The sequence below is a fragment of the Aplidium turbinatum genome, chromosome 5 (genome assembly GCF_918807975.1).
Source record: "Aplidium turbinatum chromosome 5, kaAplTurb1.1, whole genome shotgun sequence".
Lineage (NCBI taxonomy): Eukaryota > Metazoa > Chordata > Ascidiacea > Aplousobranchia > Polyclinidae > Aplidium > Aplidium turbinatum.
The window spans coordinates 6,368,144-6,392,584 of NC_137476.1; the positions used below are offsets into that span (position 1 = coordinate 6,368,144).

The 24,441-nt window shown below is 35.1% G+C and overlaps 1 protein-coding gene across 1 annotated transcript in view; it reads left to right on the forward strand.

Annotated features, from left to right (window-relative positions):
* Positions 1-24,441, forward strand: part of LOC145770881 (receptor-type tyrosine-protein phosphatase S-like) — a 44,392-nt gene that overhangs the window by 12,688 nt on the left and 7,263 nt on the right. The window contains exons 6-22 of the mRNA XM_082582625.1: positions 873-1,049; positions 4,333-4,558; positions 4,939-5,035; positions 6,003-6,152; positions 7,780-7,947; positions 8,753-8,871; positions 9,829-9,898; positions 10,253-10,308; positions 11,076-11,233; positions 11,436-11,532; positions 11,869-11,948; positions 14,079-14,213; positions 14,699-14,836; positions 15,319-15,467; positions 18,551-18,686; positions 19,410-19,516; positions 19,925-20,037. Coding sequence (XP_082438751.1) covers positions 873-1,049; positions 4,333-4,558; positions 4,939-5,035; positions 6,003-6,152; positions 7,780-7,947; positions 8,753-8,871; positions 9,829-9,898; positions 10,253-10,308; positions 11,076-11,233; positions 11,436-11,532; positions 11,869-11,948; positions 14,079-14,213; positions 14,699-14,836; positions 15,319-15,467; positions 18,551-18,686; positions 19,410-19,516; positions 19,925-20,037 — 2,176 coding nt within the window. The remainder of the gene's footprint in view (positions 1-872; positions 1,050-4,332; positions 4,559-4,938; positions 5,036-6,002; positions 6,153-7,779; positions 7,948-8,752; positions 8,872-9,828; positions 9,899-10,252; positions 10,309-11,075; positions 11,234-11,435; positions 11,533-11,868; positions 11,949-14,078; positions 14,214-14,698; positions 14,837-15,318; positions 15,468-18,550; positions 18,687-19,409; positions 19,517-19,924; positions 20,038-24,441) is intronic.

Consider the following 24,441-nt stretch of genomic DNA (forward strand, 5'->3'; position numbering starts at 1 on the left):
ATATTGAATGTATTGTGCCCTCGGGTTAATTTACAAGTAGTCATTTGGCCGTCAAAGCAACTTGCGTTTGAAACCCTTGGTATCATCCAACAATCATCAACCAAACACATTTTGGAGGATAAAAACGTTTAAACTTCCAATCAAAGTTATACATTTTCGTTGCTTGTAAGGGTTCAAAAACTTGACAGCGCTCACAATATTTTACTTTTTTTTAAATTCAAGTGATGCCAAGTGCGTATTTACAAATAAACTTTCTACCCACCTTCATAAATGTTGCTGCTGCATTTGAGCTTTAAACCGTTTTGACAAACAACTTCATAATTTTTGTCTTATATTGTTATTTAATAACAGTGTTTTTCATTAAATTAACAGCTGATTATAATTGAATGCAAAATACAGTAGCCCATAGATAAATTAAGGCAAAAATATAGTTAATCAGCTGCATGCATCACAGTAAACAATTATTTGTTGTATTACCATGTGTTCGAAATCGTTCTGACATTGAAATATTGTGTGTCTGTTACAAATAATTAATTGTCTTTATTTCAGCAGCACTTGTATCTTGCAAACATGAATCGATGAAGAGTACTTAAGTGAGCTATACCATCGACTTCTAAATAGTAGAATCTGGACTGGAAACGCAGTGGACAACAATAGGCCAAACAGTTGGTACAACAGTAGACCAACAGGGTTACTTGGCTGTTGGCCCACTGTTGGCCCACTGTTGGCCAACTGTTGTACCAACTGTTTGGCCTACTGTTGTCCACTGCGTTTCCAGTTCAGATTCTACTATTTAGAAGTCCATGGCTATACCTTACGTATAACGAAAAATAAAAAATGTATAATAAATTAGAAAGCTTTGACTTTTTCAGATAAATGTTGATCTCGCATATTGCTCGAAGCCAATATTCTCAAAGTCTACCGAAGTGTCAGGATACGTCACACCTGGACCATTGCGTTCTGCGACGTTGCAACAACCCAACAGCAATACCTGCATGGTGATGTGGACGTGGCCACAAGACAAGGAACATACAATTGAACATTTTGCTGTAAGAATAAAATTTTGCATTCACACCTAATATCGATCAGCGGTCCCTAATCTTTTTTCTTTCGCCGACGGGTTTTGAAATTAAAATAATCTCGCGGGAGGGAAATATTTAAAAAGACGTTTGACCTCTACTCATACAGTAGGTCAAATTTCAACCAAATGATGTTTCTTTCGTTTAGACGCAAACTTTGCATTTGAGAAATATCATCAAATTAAACTGGATTTTTTAGACGTTTCAGTGATACCTTTTGCTTTGAAATTGAAGTAATGTTTGAATTAATCATTTTTTCCTTCACAACAACAGGAACATTTCGATAGTTTTATTGTGTAAAATTTCGAAAATCCATGTTAGTTGTTCCCACCTTTCTATATTATACATACTATACTCTACTCTATATACTATACATAACTTCAATGTAAATCCCATACAACGTTCATTTTACCACGTACCTTTTAACAATGAAAGAGGCCACTTTAATTTTTAGGTAGTAATTAAGCAATGTGTTGTTCTGAATATTTAATTAGCATTTTGATTTGAAATCGCCTTACAACTTCACCAATATGCTACTATTCCTTGAATTCATTGCTAAATCCAAGCGCTCACAATGCCAACGGTTAAGTTTTTATTGAGGGAGCGAAGAGGGAAATTTTGCAAAAATGTAAACAATTTACGTGTTTTTTCTGTTTTTTTTTTGGACGGGGCACGTGAACAAGCGCATTCACTGTGGTTCTGCTCCTACTTTAATCAATATATCGCTGGTTAGCTAGAGGACAGATTCATTTGTATTTATAAAGTGCCGGGTTGAAAACGATTTTGCGGTGATCAATTTACTTTTAACCAACTAGCTCTCTTGACTACCATATTGATCGAATGTTCTCGCCATCCGGTATTTGAGACTCCTGATATAAACCATACACTTAACGATCGACGCTTTAATGACAATGTTTGTAATGGATGGATCTTTTTGATGGTTGCTTAGATTGAGTAGTAAGAGCGCCTGCGTGACGCTTAACCCTATTCGGACTAACCGGTGGACGGGTTCCGTCCATACCTATAACTTTCATCGATTACATAAAAGTTACTGGCTCAAATTAGCTGAAGTTTTATGACTTTTCCTAAAAATTTTTATCTTTGTTTTAGTAATAAAATGACATTTTTATGTGGTATAGTTTTTTAGTTATCAGCAGTTTTTGACACCCTACTCCTAAAATTGCCAGGTCGTCTGAAAAACTTTATCATCTTGTACAAGCAAGTTAGCAAACATTTGTATTGTTTTGTGCCTTCCAAGATTTACTGCGTGATCTACATGACTACTGACCATTTCGGATTACATGCATGACTGGACCGTGTGCCTTTTACGAAGATATTAACGATTTCAGGAGATTATGACGGAGACATCAGAAAAATTTAAAAAAAATGACTACTTTTAGCAAAAAAGCAATAGCAAATACTTGGTAGAGTATGTGTGTCCACTTAAAATTTTAACCAGTTTGTCAATAATTTTGCTTTAACTTTGCGAAAAAAACAACCTCGTAACGTTTTTATATCAAAAGTTATTAGCAAATGAAAGTGTGGATGGAATAAGTCCACACGTCAGGCCATTACCTCACAAAAATAGCTTAGTCCGAATAGGGTTAAAGGAAAGTCGGTTCTACACTGTTCCAAACCACGCTGCGGTGTCTCAGCAAGAGACTTAACGGCACGCCAGAAATACTCAGAGCAGCTGATTCGACGGCTACATGTCTCTTCGTTACTTCCAGCTGTTTACTTGCATATGGAGTTTGCAGTGCACTATATTTTGTCGCAATGTACACAAAATAACGACGTGGAATTTGTCTCATTCGTCACCCCAAAAAGATTAGAAAAATGTGACAAATTAGGCGACTTGAAAAATTCTGCAAACAGATCAAAACTATATAACGACTTCTGCCTGGACAGACAAATATGTGACAAATAAAATCATACGGTGGCGATTTAGACGAATTCTACTGTATTATTAACAAAAACAATAAGACAAAAATATTACTTGGCCATCACAAAACTGAACTCCTATTTGTTATAACGAGGTTTAGATGACCAGAGAATATGAGTCGGCCGCAACATTTCGACGTTTTCACACAATTTATGTTGTTTTTGATATTTTTTCGATTACAACAGAAGTAGTGGGGGTTAGGTATTTTTCTAAAAGTTTTTTTAAAAGTACGGGATGTTCAACTACTTTCCACGAAAGGAGTATTATGAAACATAAGCGATAAAAATTGCCAATAAAGACGTAATAACTCAAACCAATCAAAGCAGAACCCTCATGAAAAACATCATTAAGCGATAAACAAGTTTTTTTAGCCACGTCGTGAGAAAGAAAGAATTAGAACACACTCCTTTTTATGAAAGGATCAAAGGATAGACGAAAAGGAGCTCATGGAAAACGCGTCCCACTTTTCTTATATACTCAAAGATCATCTTCACGTTACAGCCACAACAATTCTTAGTAGTTAAATAGCGGGATGAATTGAAAGAACTATGCATGAACGCCTTAGCCTGGAACGGGCATGGGGCACAAATAAGAAGAAATTGAAAACTGAAAATTATTTTTAGATCAATTTTTTATCAACTCATCAAGGCCTAAAATTTTTTATTTATTATTCATTCTAAGCTTTTAACCAGAACAAAATTGTAGGATTTATCACTTGACAAATGATATTTATATGAAATTATATCCCTTAGGCGTGGTTTTAAATTGTATAGTTATTTGATAGTTTCAAAAGCTTAGTCACGTATATTTTAGACATGTTGTTTATTTTTAAATCAAGTAACTTTACAAACATTATTACAAGATACTTGATTTCAAATTGTTTTAGAGTAATTACTTCAAGATAAAATTTTAGAATGACTTTGAACAGATAATATTTTAGCAACCACCACTTTAAAATAGCATTGATGCTTGAAATTTGACAAACATTTGGCAACACTTTTCGCATCCTCTCTTTTTGCAGTTCACATAACCTAGTCGGAAATACCGTTTTTTTAATTCTTAAATTAATGTTATTTTAACTTCGATAAGAAAAATTCTGTTACTTTGCAAAGAGGATAAACTGCGTGTTTGTACGCTTGAATGTTGACATAAGCTAACTTACCGTTAACGTTTAACTCATTGTCTCTAATAATAACAGGTTAATTAAAAAACCTCACAAACATTTTTGGTGCCTCTCTCGTCAAATCATTTGTTTTTTTGTATCCGACGTTTTCCAGTGAACAATTATTTGCAAACCTTGTTTACCAACAGGTCAACGTTACAATGTACCCCAACATAACAAGGGAGGGAAGCTACGAAACAATCTCCGAGTTGCTCAGTGGCGAATATTTTCAACGAAATGTGACGACACAAAATCGATCTACTTTCTTTTCTGCTATGCCAAATCGTCGTCACGTGATTGAAGTTTTCGGCCAATCATGTGCCGGGAATGGAGCGGCAGCGAAAGCAACTGGAGAATGTATCACACCAATTTCAGGTATTCCGAAAGTAAATGTATTTTTTTTTGTATTTATGTAGAACTAATTCGAATCGTTTTGTTTGTATATAGCACAATTCTTGTTGCTGTGATTTTATAGGGACAATTGAATTTCTTGGTTTGGTGTTTAATTTTTGAAAGTTTATTTCAATAGATGTTTTGTGCAGGTTTACTAAAAAGTCTTAATCGCACAGTACCTAAACGTTATATGATTTGTTTGATTTGGCATTCTTCGACACATTTGCAAAAGGCCTTGCACAGTATGATAAAATTGAAGGTCTTAGTATTGATCAACACAATAGAAATTGCTGCATGCAAGATTTACAATAGCACAAAGTTGCACTGTTCCGCCATTATCCCAATGCTGTATTTTCTTTCAGGACCTTCTGATTTGACCACCCCTTCACAAGTTGAGTCTTCATCGAATAACATAACTCTGATGATACAGCCTCCGGACGAAACCAATGGCCCAATCAGGTGATTCAAACTATTTGATAGCAAACTTTATGGGCAAAACTAAATGTAGCAATAGTTTTTACATGTTCCCAGTAAGAAAATTACTATTTTCTATATTATTTTTACGTTTACATTGTGTGCACAGTTCTGCACACGTTGAATCAATGGACGAACGGGTTGGTTATTATTTGGGTTAATGTTTGTAGTGATTCTGCTATAAAACTTAAAGGGGTACTAAAGGAAAAACCTGACTTGGCAATTGTACACGTTCTTTGTGTTTAACATGCTACCATAAAACAATTTTCAATAAAATTTTGCCCCATTGCGGTCTGACCACCATTGTGCGCGTGCTTTTGTCAGAGCTTTCAAAACGGAATTGGGCTTGAGCAGCGAAGCGTGCGACTGTACAGTCTACGTCACTATAGACTAGCATACAGCTGATCGCGCAATAGTTGTCACTGCGGGCGATTGAACTGTAGGCTATGTATGTATGTATATCAAAATATCACATTTCAACATCAAAACATCAGACAGTTTGCTCAAAACATCAGATTTGATGTTAAAACATCAGTTGTGGTAACGTGGCTTTTGTTATTGCTGTCTAATGTGTCTACAGTGACGTATTTTCGAGCAGTGTTTGCACTTTTTGGTCATTTTTAAAAAAATGAAAATAAATGAAACATTGGACTTTGGGCCTTGCCAGCGCCATTGAAAACAACTTTTTTTCAGTAATTTTTTTTAAAATGTATTCTTGAACGTTCAGTTTACGCATTTTAATGCTTAATTCTCGTTTGAAAATTTCATTTAGTAGGCCTTTAAACCATTTGGAAACTTTGATTTTTTAACACTGATTATAATAACCTGCTTGGTAACTCCTTTTGTGATTTTATATAAATTGTGTCATTTCAGTTTATTGAAAACTTTAGAAAGCCTTTATTTCCTCAATTGTACTCCAAAGCACCTTTTCAAACATTGTTTATTTTCACAGTTGCTTCTTCCTTGTGGCACAACTTTCTGACTCATCGCGAACCAATGTTGAAACTACATCTCCGTCCATATCTTTTCTCGACAAGTTGGCGTCCACTAATTCATCAGGAGCCAATAGTGGGCGTCAATATCTGGCAGTTGCTGTCAAATAGTGAGTTTTTGCAACCACACAGTTAACAGTAAAGTTTCAGGAAATGGTTGCGTTGCACCAAACTAATTGGCTTGCACAATTAAACGTTCACGTTTCTCAGTGGTTCTTATAAATTATCTTTTTTATTATTTGCAAAGTGTTGATCAAAACTGTTAGTAATTAAAAAGCTTATTACTTGTATAGATAAAACCAGACAAAATGTGTAAGTTTGGTTATCTTTATTACAGTATTTTGTTTTTATTGTTACGTTTAATCACCATGACAAGGCCTTTGACGTTTTTACAAATGAAGCGTTTAGAACGAAAAGTGACTTAGTCACAAAATACTACTAAAGAGATATTGACATGTACAGTTTTCAATTGCATTGTAAAATCAAGATTTAAAAGATTTTTTTGTTTTTACCATATGTCAATGTCTACAACCCCAACCTAGTTCTGATTGCACTATTAATTGATTTTTTAGTTGAACTTGTCAAAAAATATTGATAGTATTCTTTTTTGGACTTATGCACTTTTCTTCAAAATTGCTGGACTTAGGCACTTTTAGACACAAATGATGGACTTAAGCACTTTTAAGTGTTCTATAGGCCTAACAGAATTTGCCATCTCTTACTCCAGATACTACTGCAAAGTAAGCTATTTCAATGTATTTGTTCAAACCTCGTACTAATATGACATTGGAATAATCTGCAAAGAATTATTTTGGGTTAGAAATATCTTGAAAAAATTAGGCTAGTAGCACATAATAAACTGTTACTGGTAATTAATGGGTAAAAAAAACAGGTAAAGTACAGAGACTTCCCCACCTTCATTGGCAATGCACAGTAGAATAATAATTGGGTTAGGCCTACTAGACTACATAATAATAATTGGGTACACTCTCAAAACCTTCTTCCCTTCATTAGAAGTGTAGGCTAGTATAAAAGTAAAGAAGACTGGTAGATAGGCTAGGACCTTTACAGAATAAGTTATAAAAATAATAGTCCAATCTAATAGGCTACTTAATCTTAGGTTAGGCTAAGTGTACTTCATTTCGTTATCTGCTGGCACCAACACTCCATCGAATAGCCTAATCATGTCCCATGAATATTGAAGTATGCACTGCTAAACTTCTTGCAAACTGGACCTGTAGACTGCTGAATTTGATGCGAAAGCAGTAGGCCTATAAATACTACCGGTATTTGATCACTTATTTGCAAAATATCTACAATTAAAAGCTGATAAAAACACTACCGTTTTTAGCACTACCAATGATCCTAATCCTTCACCTACCCTACCTAAACCAGAGGCAGTGTCCCAGTCTAAATAACCGGTAACCAGCTAATGACTTTATATCCTCTAAAATGGAACCCCATCAAAAAGCAAAATAAAAATCATGTCACGTGGTTAAATGACTCGACGCTATTGGTCAGAACGGACTTAGCTACTTTTAGAAGAAAAAGTTACCTTTCCGCTCAAAACCTGTATTCGATAATGATGGCTTAGCAACCTTTACACCAAAATATTTTTGTGTCTGGTGACAAAGGACAATGAAAGCAATACGTTTTTGTACTTAACTCAATTCGAGTGAAAATGTGACTTGGTCACTTTTCGTTCTAAACGCTTCAAATTCTTTGTTATGTCTTTAGTTTGAACAGTAATCCGATTGACATTTCTTTGGGCGACAACCGAGCAACGAGCTGTGACATCAACGATGTGTCAAGTACGACGTCATCAACACGTCAACGACGTAGTGCGACACCAGATGGAATGTATCGTGCACAAAACTATCCTCTACTTCAGAATCAAACTTACTTGTATGCAAACCATAAATTTCTAGCTCATAATTTTACAATTTTTGTGTAAACCCTCCAAACTTCCCCTAGAAATTAAAAATGCATGGCAACCATTTCCACAAAACGAACAATATAAATGTTCTTGACTATCAACAATGCGCAACTAAAAATGTTATTACTAAAAAATGCTGTCTTTGAATAGAAATTTTCAAGAATTGTGACAGCCGTCAACAGTAACAAAAATCTGTTAACACCGTACTGCACAAACAATCAATAAAGATTTACCTAAATTTATTTTCAGCATCAATTTTTGTTTTTGCAGAATCGTCTAATCCTTTTTCAAATTTTTCTGAATTACAGTTATTGTCCACTCTATCGCATCCATATCATATTTACTTGGCAATCGCTCTGTGTAAAAAAGCATTCGACATACAAATGTTTTAATATTGCAATGTAACATTATGTTGTGGTTGGCATAACTAACAACGTTCTATACTAGTGAGGTTAACTTTACCTTTCCAACCAGGGTAAAGTAAATACATTGTTTACAAACTGTCAATGTTTCCAAGCTGTAAATATTGTTTCTAAGCTGAATATTCTATTATTATAGTGGCATAAGTTCTGAATGAATTACGCCAAACGGTTACATTGTTGTGCAAATGACAGCATTTGATAAAATAATGCAAAAAAGCAGTGTCACCAATACAGCAGATAAAAATAAATAAGACTTTTGTCAAAACTACACTACATGCATATTAATGTGAAATATTGTATTCAATATTTTTGGTCATCTTTTTTTGATTTGTTTATTTCTGCAATTTTTCAGGATTTACCTAATTTCTGCAACACCTTCATTGGATGGCAACATATTATTAGTGTCCAGTGACATGTCTATGGTTACTACTCAACCTTCAAAAGAGCCAGTTCCTGTTTCTGAAAACTTAGGTGAGATAAATTGGAACTACTTCCATTTTGTTCATATACAATATGCATGAGCACATCAGCACAAAAAAGCAATATAACATTGTTGAATAAAATATCCATGCAACGTAATGAGTTTGCATTCCAAAGTGTTTCCATCACGGCTGGTTTACTCAAACCTTTTCACCTTAAGTTTTTTTTTTATTGAAGTTAAGTGGTAAAGCGAAAACACTCTGTCATAGAAAACCTATTTAAAAGGGTATTTTTAAAACACTAGAATTTTTTAAACCTTTACAACCCTTTTGTTCACTTTATTTTTCGCTGGAACCTGAGAAATACCAAAAACACAAATTAATAAGAATACAAAATTAGGTACAAAGTTACGGGTTTGCCGTGTCATTTTTAATTTGGTTACTCATTGATTTTATATTTTAATTTAGATTGGCGATATACACGCTTACTATCAAAATTTCCAATTTTTGATTTTCTATATTTAAACAAATTAATTTTTTAAATTACAATTAAAACAATTTCTCAATTATTTTAATTTTTGTGTAGGCTATATTTACACTTACAATTGTAAAATCTACATATTTTTGCGGAATTTCTACTTGAAAAGCACATATAGTTTATTTTTCTTATTTCGGCTAGTATCAGTAAAATTCGTCAAATTACCAACAGTATTTTCATCTCTGGATATTAGATATTTTTGATAAATCTTTTATCAAATTCCAGAAAACATCTGATAACAAAAAAAAATTCATATTTTTTTTTTACTCTAAAAAATTATGAATTTGTTCGTCCCATGTTTTTTGCTACAATTTATTCTAGATGTTATATCTATATAATTATTTCAGCATAACAAATTTAGAGATGTTTCTTTAGTTTTTGAACCGGATTCATGTCTTCATTTCTATTCGCTTTACTTAATCAATTGTACAGTAGTTAGTTTTATTCTAAAACTGTTGAAACCTCTTGCAGCTTGGATAGCAGCTCCCGTGATTATGATTGTGCTGATCGTCGTAATCGTGACATTAGTGATTCGTCATCGGTAAGTGAATAATGTACTGTACTTTCTGTGGTACAACTGAAATTCTTTTGGTATAGTCTATTCAGGTATTATTAAACGTAAGTGTTTGAAGTCTTAAGCCTACGTCTAGTCATGTGATCTTCATAGCTTTCTCTTTGTGGTGGAGGTGTATAATTTCACTTCAAATGTGGGTTACCTCAGCAGATGACAGAAAGATGAATTTTACAGATATCAGAATGTCACAGTTTTTACAGTAATATGACAAGTGACACAATGATATAAGGGAGATATCCAATTTTTTTTGCTATGCGTTTTTGTGAAAGCTGTTTATTCAAACAAACCTTTTTCAACTTTTATCAATAAATATTATTGCAGAAGAAAGAGAAAACTCCCAAAGGAAGCAAATGAGGCGGTTTTACCTCCAAATCAAGGTATGAAATTAACCATGATCAGTGTTCCATCTAAACAAAATAAACTTGTCAACTGTTCAGTTGAAGTTTTATTCTATTACCCTATTCGGACTAAGCTATTTTTGTGAGGTAATGGCCTAACGTGTGGACTTATTCCATCCACACTTTCATTTGCTAATAAATTTTGATATAAAAACGTTACGAGGTTGCTTTTTTCGCAAAGTTAAAGCAAAATTATTGACAAACTGGTTAAAATTTTAAGTGGATACACATACTCTACCAGCTTTTTGCTATTGCTTTTTTGCTAAAAATAGTCATTTTTTTTTTTAAATTTCTGATGTCTCCGTCATAATCTCCTGAAATCGCTAATATATTCGTTAAAGGCACGCGGTCCAGTCATGCATGTAATCCGAAATGGTCAGTAGTCATGTAGGTCACGCAGTAAATCTTGGAAGGCACAAAACAATACAAATGTTTACTAAACTGCTTGTACAAGATGATAAAGTTTTTCAGATGACCTGGCAATTTTAGGAGTAGGGTGTCAAAAACTGCTGATAACTAAAAAACTATACCACATAAAAATGTCATTTTCTTACTAAAACAAAGATGAATAATTTTTAGGAAAAGTCATAAAACTTCAGCTAATTTGAGCCAGTAACTTTTATGTAATCGATAAAAGTTTTAGGTATGGACGGAACCCGTCCACCCGTTAGTCCGAATTGGGTTAAAAAATATGTGACAAACAAGTTTCCGTGCTCTTTATGAAACTAACATAAAATTTTGTTAAGTTGCTGTAACAGACGTTGCATTGGAAGGAATATATGAAAACGTGCAAAACACGACCTCCGATCCAGGAAGCAATGCAGAAATTTTGCTGGAAAATTTTCCGACGACATATCTTAGTTTAGTTGATGAGAACAGCACAATACTAAGTGATCAGTTCTTGGTAAGTGATTTTTGTAGCAATAGCATTGCTTAACTACAATTTTATGATTCTATCAGCAAAAACAAATTCAAACGATGTTTAAATATAAATAATTTCTCGTTTCTAAACAATCATAAATTAATAATAATAATACATAATAATAAATAATATAAATAATCATAAAAGCTAATTCGCAACACATTAACAAACGTATACTTTAAAGGCAATAAAGGCGTTTTCAGGGGAGCTAAAACTGCCAAACGAATATGGCGCTTTGGAAAAACACAAGAAACTAAACAGATACAAGAACATCTTGCCATGTAAGTACTTGAAACCTTAACTTATTATTCATTTTATATCTACACTGTTTCATAAAGATGGAAACATGAGTTCCATTGTCCCTTTATAACAATTGATATGAGGGGTTGTTACCATTATGGATAAATAATTTGTACCTTTAACGTGCTCAATTGCATCACAAATCTAAATGGTGGCTAACTATAAAAATGATGTTTTCAGTTCAAATAATGCAGGATCGTTTGTTCAATTATTTAATCAGAAAATTAAGTTTTTGTGAGATACCTCAGTAAAAAGCAGCCTATACTTGGATCAGCTAATTAATTAACCTATAAATTCTAATTAGCATTTTATTCCAGTTGACCATTCTCGAGTGAAGCTAGAAATTGGACAAGGGAATTCCAAAGGACTTTCATACATCAACGCTTCGCACATTCAAGTGAGATAAATATTTTTTTAGTTTTAAAAAACTGCTAAATGTTCTCTATGTTCTTGATATGTTTAATAATACCAGCTTTCTTTGACCAAAAACTCTTTTTAAAAAAAAAATATCAGCAACCTCTCAAGAACAATAGCTCCATTCAAAGTGAAAATTCCATTACTTTGAAACTATTTTTATTTAAAAATTTATGCTTAAAAAATTATTAAGTGCAGACAGAGGCCACTTGTTTCGATTTTAGGGATCTCTTCAGTGCAGTGGCATAGTAGAAAATAACTTTTAATTGGATTTGTTGCCAGCGTATTCTCACTGTGCATTGCATTTTTACAATGGGGTGTATAAACGGTGGCTGGTGAGTTGTAAAAATGGGGGTGCTGCGGATGGGCAAAGCCCGCCCCGCATTTGCTGAAGACGAATACAACAGCGGAAGGTCTAGAGGCGTCCCTTAAACAATTTTGAAAAATTGCATTTGATTTGGTGCGTTCTGAGCGTATTTTAAGCTTTAAATTGTGATAAAAGTTTAAGATAAAACTTGGCTTACTTAAGAGATTTGTAAAAGTGTGATAGATTGAAGGTAAAGATCAACAAACAAATGTAAATATCATATTCTAACTGGTAAAAGAGAAAATGCTTGTTTTTCATCGTTACCTACTTGACAAAAAAATTATTCCCCCTTGGTCTATGTCACTTAGATACGTTGCTATCAGTTTTTGTAGTGCTTCGTGTTTGCGTTCTTCGGTTACTAAGACCATCGTAATAGAAATCAACAAAAATGTAAACTACTAATTGGTTAATTGCGTAACACTCAAACTTTATTTCGTAATACTTAAATTTCACAACCTAACACTCGCCGTTTTATAACGTTCAGTAATGAAGTTTTGCTTTGGAACTCGCCGTTTTCCTTGGAATAGCATCTTGCTCAAATGTGCTGTCTGAGCACAACACAATCTTTTGCTATTTGTTTGTATTGGCAATTCAAGAAAACTCGCAGCTCTTCAACGTCACAATCGAGTATTTCTTTTATATTTCATTGAACACACAGGGTTTTCAAATATAATTTACACTTATAACAGCCAGCAATTCTGTGAACAGAGAACACAAAGTACATTTTGGGCATAAATAACGCTAAGATATTTGAGAAACTTTTTGTGTAGGAGTGCTGCAGCACCGCAGCACACATTAGCGAGCCGCCCCTGGGGGTGTATACAGTAGAATGGGAGGTGCGTGCTTGCAAATTTTTATTTTGGTGGCTTGCAAATAACTTTTTTTGAGCTATCGCTTGTCAACGTTTTAGTTTTGTTAACTAATTTGCTGATTAAAGTTACATGTTACCATCTCCCTTCTTTGTTCACATGATTGATCTATTCACAATAGCCCACAATTTTAGTACAAAAACCCATGTTAGATCGTGAACGACCTAGTTACGTTTAACCTTATCTGTAGCTACACGTGGTTTTATAAGGACGCCCTATTCCAGTAATGAAATATTTCGCAGAAGGAAATATGCTAGAAATGTGAAATTTCTTGACTTTTAGTTTTTACTCTTTGCAAATTTTCTAAACCTACAGTGGTCATTTTTCTACCTTCCTGCCCTTCACAATAAGCATTTCGTCTCAGGTGGCCAGACATTTTCATGAAACTGTCTAAATTACAGCAGTTAATTGTCGTGGGAAGTTTTTCTCTTGCTGTGTGATACAATTATCCGATATATTGTCTTAGGAGATTCGTTCTAATCCTGTAATCCTATATTTATGAGCAAAAGCAATTTTTGTTTAGTTTAGCATTACTCTATGTTGTAATTCAAAAATATGCGTTCGAACGGCCAATTTTGAAGCTATTTTTGGGTAAATTAGAATAAAAACAGACTTTCTGACGTTTTTTCATCTCAAACACTTTATTTCAATAAATTTGTTGGTTAAAATTTTATTATACGCACAATGCACATGGCTATTAGCTTGTAAAATATTTTGGCCCTGTGATTTTCATAGCTCCCGTTATTAGCAATTAATTAGCATGGGGCTAATATAGCCAGTGATGGACTTTCCGCGTACGAAAACAGCTCGTACTAAAATAGGGTTAAGGATAAAAGGTAAATGAGTTTGATGAAATTGCGTCTGACAATGATTGCAGAGCAAACATTCTTCTGACGTTTTCATTGCAACACAAGGACCACTCAAGAGCACCGTGGAAGCATTCTGGGTCATGATATGGCAGAAAAAATGCCAAGTTATCGTAATGTTGGCTAAGGTTATGGAAAACGGAAAGGTAAGAGCGGCATTGTGTGTATGTTTGCTTATTTACAATGTATGTTTGCTTATTTTAACAAATTTCCAACTTTATGCAATTACATGAAAAAAACATCAAAATAATTGAAAATAAATTATTTATCCTTATTTTGAAAGCGTCATGATTGATCGTATTACACCTTACAAAATATCAGAAAACTTGTTGTAAAAAATAAAATTTTACTAGATAGAGTAAAAAAAAGTATAAGTATTTTCATACAAGTATCAAGTGCATAATAATACTTGATACAAACGACTTGGCTATCATTCGATTTTCTAGTAAAGATTATCTACAGTTCTGTTTATTGAAATAGAATTCCAACACAGTTTATTCAAATATTCTGCTTGAATGAAACTCAGTACAGATGATAACTTGATCACCTTTAGAAGATATGTTTATTCTTAAGTTATATCAATAACTCAAAAGAATATTTAAAACCGCTTTTTACGTGTTCATTTCTGCAGAAAAAATGTGAAATGTATTGGCCGGATAAAGATTCAACTATGGAAACTGATGACTTCACAATAGCTTCTGTGGAGGAAATTGAAAAGGGCTATTACGTCATGAGAACCTTCGAAATGACAATGAAAAAGGAAACAAAGGTTTTAAAAGATTTTTTACATGAATTTCGTTTTTAAACAAATGTTCTTTGTAGTTGGATATTTGGTGTATTTTCATATGTTGCTAAAAACTAACAAGGATATATCGAGAGGAAAAGGTTTAGTCTGGATAAAAAACTTAATAAAATCGTTAAAGATATTACGGTATATTGCTAGTTTGGCCAGATTGCAATATGTCGAAATAGTTTTGTGTACTCACAATATTCTGAACATATAGCTGCTTAACAGTAAATTTCATAATCATGATCTCAACAGCATATATTTCACATATATCAAATAGCATAATTCTAGACTGGATCATCCACATATGAATATGCTGAGGCTGTTCAAGTTTAGTGATGATAATAATAAATTGTTTTACAAATAGAAGAAAAAAAATCATTTCTGACTGATTGAAGGTTATCTTGACTTTTTACCATCATGCAAGCATCACAAAACATTATCCAGCTCAACTTTCTCAAAAGGGCGAACGACTGATCGTCACACAGTACCAGTACACCGAATGGCCTGATCACGGTGTTCCCATGACGACAACCGGAATTATACGACTCCATAGCGACGTCTTTCGGAAGCATGATGAAGTCAAGAATAGTGAAATCGTTGTTCATTGCAGGTAGGTTACATTTTTCTTTGATGGTTCCCCTGACCACTACAGCACAAAAGATAACAAATTACAAAATATCAGTTGTTCTGTAGTGGTATCTACGATTGTGGTGAATATTCTGTACAAATTCTATCTTCGTTTTTCACGTTTCTGAGCATATTTATAAATCTTCTTTCTTCTCGTATTGCCGCTAAATATTAAAAACCGATGGTAAACCGCTACGTTTCGAAATAATAAAAATATGACTTCAATATAATAAAGTAGGAATCATTTGATTCACAGCCGTTTGTTAGGTCATTTCACAAAATTAATCACAATCCTTTCACATCTCCTTCTTTTAACTTCAAAGGAAAGGCCAAGGTTTAAACTATAAAAAGAGCAACCCGAAAATGACTTATCCTACGTTGAAATAAAGGTCTCAATCAGAGTCTCTTTATCAAGAGCAATCGTTGTTTAGGCAGCTCTGCAAGAGTTTAAGGGCTACACGACAGGTCTAAATACAGTCCAAAACAATGTACTGCAGGTCATTTTTTTATGTGTACTCAGCGCAACAAAAGGAAAGTTTTATTGCAACCCTGTTGTAGAAAAATTTGTCAATTTGTAAACTATAATCTATTAAACAATACGAAGTAAAATTGAAATTTAATGAGTAACTTAAATGCTATTGTCTACTAGTTACGAACAACATAGTCATTAAGAGAAAATTCCTCTCCTCCTCTCAAAAGAGTAATTTCACTCTGTTGGTAAACCTTTGATCTACTAAACCGAGACCATTGTTGAAGCTTTGTTGATGCAATAGAATTGCATCATTTACGTCTTCAACATCATTCGTCAATAGCACGACTAGTGAACTGTGTTTCGAAAGCTAGTGCAATTCGCTAATACCACAGCGAACTCGCAGCATCAGGCTAAAACAGGTCGCTAAAACCTACATTGTGAAGTAAGCAACGATCATGCTGCTAAAAGCGAAACTCAATCAATTGCAATAGAATTAATTTGTTAGATGTTTCCGCATAAGTATTTTGCCAACAGTAGAGTGCATTGACCAGTTTTTGGGTGTTCACATTTTTTATAAAGTTTCAAACACATGCTTAATTTACACAGTGACTCTTTACATCTTTACATCGTATCACATCAGTTTATTTTGATATGATCTTAACTACTACTACTACTATCTGAACTATTATTTGATATGAGCAAACTGCAACATAGTGTGTGCTTGATAAAGTCTGCTGAAAAATCTGAACACCCAAAAATATGTTTAGGCTACTGTACGCCACTGGTTGTCAAATGTATTCCAATAAGCTTAGTAACAAATTTTCTGTGACAGTGACGATACTTAACCTTATCTGTAGCGACACAGGGTTTTATGAAGACGCTACACTCTAGTAATGAAATATTTCACAGAAGGAAATATGCTAGAAATGTAAAATTTCTTGACTTTTAGTTTTATTCTTTGCAAATTTTGTAAACCAAAACTGGTCATTTTTCTACCTTCCTGGCCTTCACAATAAGCATTTCGTCTCAGGTGGCTAGATCTTTTCGTGCAATGCTAGATATATATAATTTTGTGTAAGTGCAATCATGGCCACCTAAAGATACGGCCTGATTTGTCACATTTTGCAGAAATTTCCAGGTTTTTCTAACTTTGGGCGAACGTTTAAATCATTTTTTCTAAAAATTAGATTTTTACGCTTTCTATATTCTTTTCCCCAGATGACACAATAAGTTTTAACATCCTCACATGTTGAAAAACAAAGAAAATTTGATTTTGTAAATTTTAGTCAGACTGTTAATTTTCAATAACAGTCTGATTTTGCGTTTTTCAACTTACTTTTTCTCATCTGCTATTGCTTCCCCAAGGCAACAAAAAAGTTTTTTTGTCATTAGGAAACCGCAAAAAGTAAAAACATCTCAAAAAATGTCAGTCAAGCTCTAGCAGTAGCTGTAATCACAATCTGCAAAATGTGACAAATCAGGCCGGATCTCCAGGTGGCCATGGTGCAATATAAATGTTAGTGCAATTACTTTGAAATGTAAAAACTCCCAAAAATGCCTTTTATTTATGAGTAAAAGTAATTTTTTGTTTAGTTTAGCATTACTCTATATTATAATTAGGGCGATTTTTTGTAACCTAAAAAACTCAAAAAAGTGATTTTAACTTTACAAAAAAGTAACCAAAAAGTAACTTTATTCAACGAAATTAAGAAAGCGAAAGTAGTAGCAGCAATTCAACATAAAAAGCATCTAAATCAGTTTCAATTTGTGCTGAAATTATAATTAGACTACACATATGTAATGTTTTACATTCTTTAGTAAGAAGTTTCTGTCAATCACACACTTTAGCTGTTGCAGAGAAAACAAGTGGCTAAATATAGTTAACACAATTTGTTTAATCGAAAAAATTACTTAACGTTTATAAAATTTTGGGAATACACGCGATATGAACAAGCATGGGCATGTGCAAACCTAAAATCCGTACCATAGTAAAAGATATATTAAAAGTCTTCGCATTACAAAGAATGTAAATTCATCTCTCCAGTAGCAATAAAAGATAAATAAATAGGGGAATTAGGCAAAAAAGTATGCAAATTAAAGTGATCTAACAAAGGAAAAGTAACCTGAAAGCACAAAAAGTGACTTTTAGTAACTTTATAACTTCTTAAATATTGCCTCCACAATCATGAAATTTTGGTTCCACATTTCTTTTGTTAATTGGTACAAGCAAAAAACAAGTAACTTTAGTGACAAAACATCGCCCTAGTTATAATTCAAAAATTTCAATTTTGAAGCTATTTTTGAGAAAGTAGAATAAATACCAACTTTTTGACGTCTTTTCATCTCAAACACTTTATTTCCATAAATTTGTTGGATAAAAAATTTAAATTCTATATTCACAATACACATGGCTATTATCTTGTAAAATATTTTGGCTCTGTGATTTTCATAGCTCCCGTTATTAGCAATTAATTAACACGGGGCTAAGATAGCCCTTGAAGTGCTTTCCGCGAACAAAAACAGCTCGTATTAACAAGATAGAGTTAGGGTTAATTCAAGATAGCTAAGAATGTGCTCATTGTTCATGTTTTCAGCGCTGGAGCGGGACGAACTGGAACATTCATTGGAATGGACTATCTCATTCAAGAAATGAAGTCTGGCTACTCCATAAATGTTTTTGAAACTGTAAAAAACATGAGACGAGACCGTTGTGACATGGTGCAGACAAATGTGAGTACTTTCAAAGATACTTGCACTTGTAAGAACCTTGCACTCATCCCCCATAATGGTAAATCATTGAGCAAGCTAAATTATTTGACAAAAAAATGTTTCGTGAAGATCGTTATAGCTTGCAGACACCTTGTTGTGATTGAAGTATTGCATCAACCTTGCAGTTAAATTATTTATTTTGTTGATCTGCTATGACCCGAAAGGAATACGTTGACTTCATTGGCAATAAAATTGCTTACTGTTGATTGCTTATTGCTTAGGAACTCAAAATACTCAACGATATTTTCAAATAATGGAAATTAAGGTGTGAAAGCAACAAACCAAAATTAACGCGATGTAATTTTTCGCCAGATTTGCATCACTGGTGTTTCGAATGCTACGGCTGAAATTTCTTTTCTAGGGTCCGAAAGCCAAAAGATCAAGTCTTGCCATTTTATTTCTCTGGTTGTAAAACATACAGAGAAAGATAGACGACAATAAAGTACAAAAATAAGTTACATGCAAAAATAAAATATTCTTTTCTCCTGATTTAACTTCACGACTTAGCTTTTCGCTTCGTTTTGTTTTCAAACAAAACTTAATTGTATGAATCAAGTTTTGTTTAAGTGTTCATTAAGTAAAGTGATTATTGGCACACCTTCAAGTGCAGAAACCACGCCAAGAAAATATTAGTTAACTGCACAATCCACATTATCAAAATCCCATCTTTGGCATATTTTGCAGAATCAGTACGTGTTTCTTCACAAAGTCATGGTGGAGATACATTTGTTTGCTAAAACAGATTATAGCACTGAAGAATTTATTGAGGTCTTAAACAACATTGAAGTAACGTGAGTGTTTTTATCTCCATCTTTTGAACAGTAAAATATTATTATTGAAAATTAATCAAAATAATTTAGTTAAAGTATTTAATTGCTTTGTGGCACCTTAGAAATGAGTTGCAAGAGGGCATCTATAATATTGTCATATGGACTTTACAAAGAAGATTAATTAAATCTGCAAGTTTATGGGGAAAACATAAACATTTGGCCCATTCTGTTTTGTAAAACTGTTTCTGTCAGAAACAATGATAATAACGTTGTATTGCGTCTTTCAAAACACTTCTCTTGAAAAAGAAAAGAATACTAATGTTAAAATGACAATAGACTAATTTTCGGAATATTTATTATTTTTTTATCTAAGTTAATCAATTATTAGTAGATTAACTCATTTATAAACACTGTCGAAATACATTTAAGGAGTGCTAAACAATTCGCCAAGTTGGATAGCATTCCACCACTGAAGACAGCACGAAGCTTTGGCTCTCAGTATAGCAGCAAGGACCAGAATCGAAGTGCTTCTAATGTCCCATGTAAGCTTTGAAAGGACTGATTCTCATGAGTAGATTTTTTTAATATTATTGCTGAGAAATCTAATCTAAATCAATATAATCATGATATAATCTAATTATAAATCTAAAAAAACATATCCGTTATAAATCATTATGATACCATCAAAAAACCAAAGAAAGTTGTTCAGAAAGGTTAAAGCTGAGAAGAAAAGACGAAGATATCAATTACCGACGCAAAAAGAGTTTTGAAATTTACCTCTACAAAGTTCTCAAGCACGTTTATCCCAACACTGGCATCTCCAATAAGGCGATGAAGATCATAGATCCTTTTGTCAACAATATTTTCGAACGCGTCGCGACCGAATCTTCTCGCCTATGTCATTACAGCCACCGTGTCATCATCAGCAGTCGCAAAGTACAAACCGCTATTCATATGTTGCTTCCTGGTGTTTGACCGAACATGCAGTGTCCGAACAAATCAAAGCAGTTACCAAATGCACAAAGAAGCTCAAAGTAAATTGTTGACACTAACGGGTGATCACATAAACTTTACACTGATATTACGTCACAATATGAAGTACACTAACATCACATGACAGAAATATAATATTTTAATATCTCATTCAAGCTTTCGAAAGAATGATCAACTACTGTGAAATAGTTTTTCGGTGAAACATCTGTCCAAACGGTTGTTGTACTACTATCGCATGTTGGTTATTGCTGTATGATTATGCTGCCGCTCCAACTACATGCATTGGTCAATGGTCATATGTGAGTTAAGTCAGTATCAGATTCAAGAGTGTACATAGTCACGTACTACCAATACGGAAACAATCAAGTATTTCTTTTCAGATTTTGCTTAATTTTATTGTTTAACTAATCATATTTCATTATCCTATCTTGACATGGCGTTGTCAAGTGTCGACAGCTCTCTTCCAGATAGACGCGTGCTTCATAAGCTCCCACGGTCCCAACATCGGCCCTTATCATCACCCCAAACCTCGTGGCTCCTGTTCCGAGTTCACCGGTGAAGCGATGGAACTTTAAAAAAGCGGATTGAATTCACTACAGCCTTTTGTCGCCGCCGCCATGTCTTTGTCGCCGCCAATGTGCGGGTTCAACTATGGCAGGAGAGACTGGCAGCTGGACCGATATTGGCCAATATGGAGCTCACACCCATGGAGAGCCTTCCTCCCGGAAAACGTGAACCGTGGAAGTATTGGCGATGCCTCAACCGCTTAAGAACTGGTATTGGCAGGTGTAAAACCTTGATGAGACACTGGGGGTATTCTATGGGGAGCACAAGTTGCAAATGCGGACAGGAGCAAACGATGCAACATCTACTCGAATGCCCTGACCTAAAAGCAAGGTGCTCTGCACAGAATTTGGCCGAGTTTAACGATAGAGCAAGAGCCTGCGTGATGCTCTGGGCTACGGCCGTGTGACACACGATGAAGAAGAATACAGCCTTTTGATCAACGAGTCTACTGCAATGTTACCACCATCTGAAACGTGTAACGTAGACGAGGCATACCAGGATCTACGGCTAAGGCCACAATGCCTCGTGGCCGTCGAGACAGATGCATGTCATGCTGGGACTGTGAGTGTGAAACTCTCTTTCGCTTGGACCTAAACGCTATATCTGGTAATGCTTCTAATACCCCCTCCACAAGCTTGAGCGGCTGGATGCAAAGAGGCTTGAGCGATGGAACGAAGCCATCCAAACCATCGACATTTCACACTCAAGCCGCAAAGCATGGAGCATCATCAACAACTTTTCTGGGTGCTTAGCAAACTCCCCTCGCCAGTGCCCCGTTTCTGCAAATACCATCGCTTTCCAGCTAGTGCAGAACAGGGTCTACAATACAAAGGACCACGAGACATCCGCTTTTTTGCAAAGGAAATATCTGCCCTGTGGGTAAGTGGAAACACCACCAGATGAAACAATATCCGAATATCTCACCCCAGAGGAATTTACCACTGATCTCCGCCTAGTGAAACCACACAAGTCTCCAGGGCCGGATAAGATCTTCCCTGAGCTTGTGTTCCATGCTGGCCCTGCCCTCAATACCTGGCTACGTAGATTTTTTTATTCCTGCCTGTACCACCTCAAAATCCCAAAAATAAGAAGAGCTTTAATAGATGCAATCCTGAAGCCTCAAAAGCCACTAGAGCCATGGAGCTATCGTCCGACATCTCTCCTCTGTGTTCCGTTTTAAAATTCTTGAAAAGCTGATCTTTGAAGCGTCAATCCAATCATCGACCTACTCCTCCCAAATAGTAAGCTGGATTAAGGCGTGAAAAATCCATCGTAGATCAGGACACACACTTGACCGAAGACATCAAAGGCTGGAGATGTATTTTTAGATCTTTCAGCTGATCTCACGCCGTATGGCACCGCGCCCTTGCTTGCAAGCTGCTTCATCTGCTTCCAAAGCGACATATGTTCCATGTGACCATGGAACTTCTCAGAAATTGAAGCTTCATCTTCACCAGCGGCAACTCACACCGAAGCAGACTGAGACGCCTGAAAAATGATGTCCCACTGGGATCAATCCTGGCTCCACTTTTCTTTAACATCTACACCCACGACCTACCAAGCATGCTCTCTGCAAAATACTCATATACAGACAATCTGGCAATTCTCCACTTCACAAACTCGTGGAAAAACCTAGAAGACACCCTGAGCCAGGGCATAAAAACGTTCTCAGTTTATCTCCAGAAAAGGCGACTGAAACTCAGCGAAACTAAAACTGTGGCAGCAGGTTTCCATCTACATAACCGGTTAACTGATCGTGAACTGAATGTCCTGAACAACGGAACATCACTATGCTTCTGCCCCGAACCAAAATATCTCGGGGTGACATTAAACAGATCGCTCATCTACCGCCAACATTTCGTGTCACTGCGCAAGAAACTCTCATCGTGCGCTGCGTTGCGCTGCTCAATCGCTTGGCAGGCTCCAGCTGCGGTTCGTGGGCTGACACTTTGCGTATAGCAATATGGCATTTTAGCCCAACCATCTTTTCTATTACCAGATCTCTGCTCTCCCAAGAAAACATTCCTGTCGATTGCAATAAAGACATCCATTTGTGCCAACCAAATGCTGATCAACTAAGTTGATCGTCAAAACTACTCCGAGGCTAATTGGGCGGACCATAAATGAAAGTCAAACGCCACCAGACTCCATTCGTTCATCTCCGATGCCGAGACCGGTCCTACCGCCTGACACTACAATAGCAGGCGTGGGTGCGCTTCAACCGTCTCCGGACAGTCGTCGGGCTTTTCCGCTCAACCATGCAGCAATGGGGAATGGCTTCTTTGTCTACTTGTGAATGTGGTGCCGAGAAACAGTCCGCAGACTACACCATCAATAACTGCACCATCTTCAAGCCACCTAATGGAATGGAAGGTCTGTGTGTGTTGGATGATGAAACAAAAGATTGTCAGCTCTCTAGTGGCCTTCTAGCTTAGTCCGAGAACATCATAAATCTGGAGTGGTAAAAGGATAGACCCTCAGCCCCGGACGCTCATACGACGACGACCCCAACCGCCAAAATGAAGCAACCGTGTTTTTAGTACAACATTCAAAAGATGTATCCCCTTCAAAAGCTTCAAAAAATAACAAAACCTAAAGTGACTCATGGCCACCTGGAGATGCGGCCTGATTTGTCACATTTTGCAGATTTTGATTACAGCTACTGCTAGTGCTTGACTGACATTTTTTGAGATGTTTTTACTTTTTGCTGTTTTCTAATGACATAAAACTTTTTTGTTGCCTTGGGGAAGCAGTAGCAAACGAGAAAAAGTAAGTTGAAAAACGCTAAATCAGACTGTTATTGAAAAATTAACAGTCTGACTAAAATCTTCGAAATAAAATTTTCTTTGTTTTTCAACATGTGAGAATGTTAAAACCTATTGTGTCATCTGGGGAAAAGAATAAAGAAAGCGTAAAAATCTAATTTTTTGAAAAATTTACTGTATTTAAACGTTCGCCCAAAGTTAAAAAAACCTGGAAATTTGTGCAAAATGTGACAAATCAGGCCATATCTTTAGGTGGCCATGAGTGACTATATTTTAGAAAGTAATACTACTACTTCAGTTTCATAACTGATGCGGCCTTTGATGAACTAAACGTTCAGTTCGTTTTTTTTTCAGCTTTTCCTATGTGGTGTAGTATCCGAAAGTGTTCTTGGTTGGCTGATTGATTTATTATTTGGAAAATAGATAAAAATGTCATTCGTTGTCTGCCACAAGCATGTTTCCCGAAAAGGCGACCACTAAAATATATAAAAAATGACCAAAACATAAGAAATCTTGACTATACTGTAGATAGTCAAAGTGTCCACTACTAGTCAGTATCGATGCAATTCCATTTGAATGTCATTAAACCTTTTATGTAAAAAGTTTTTCTTACTGATAAAC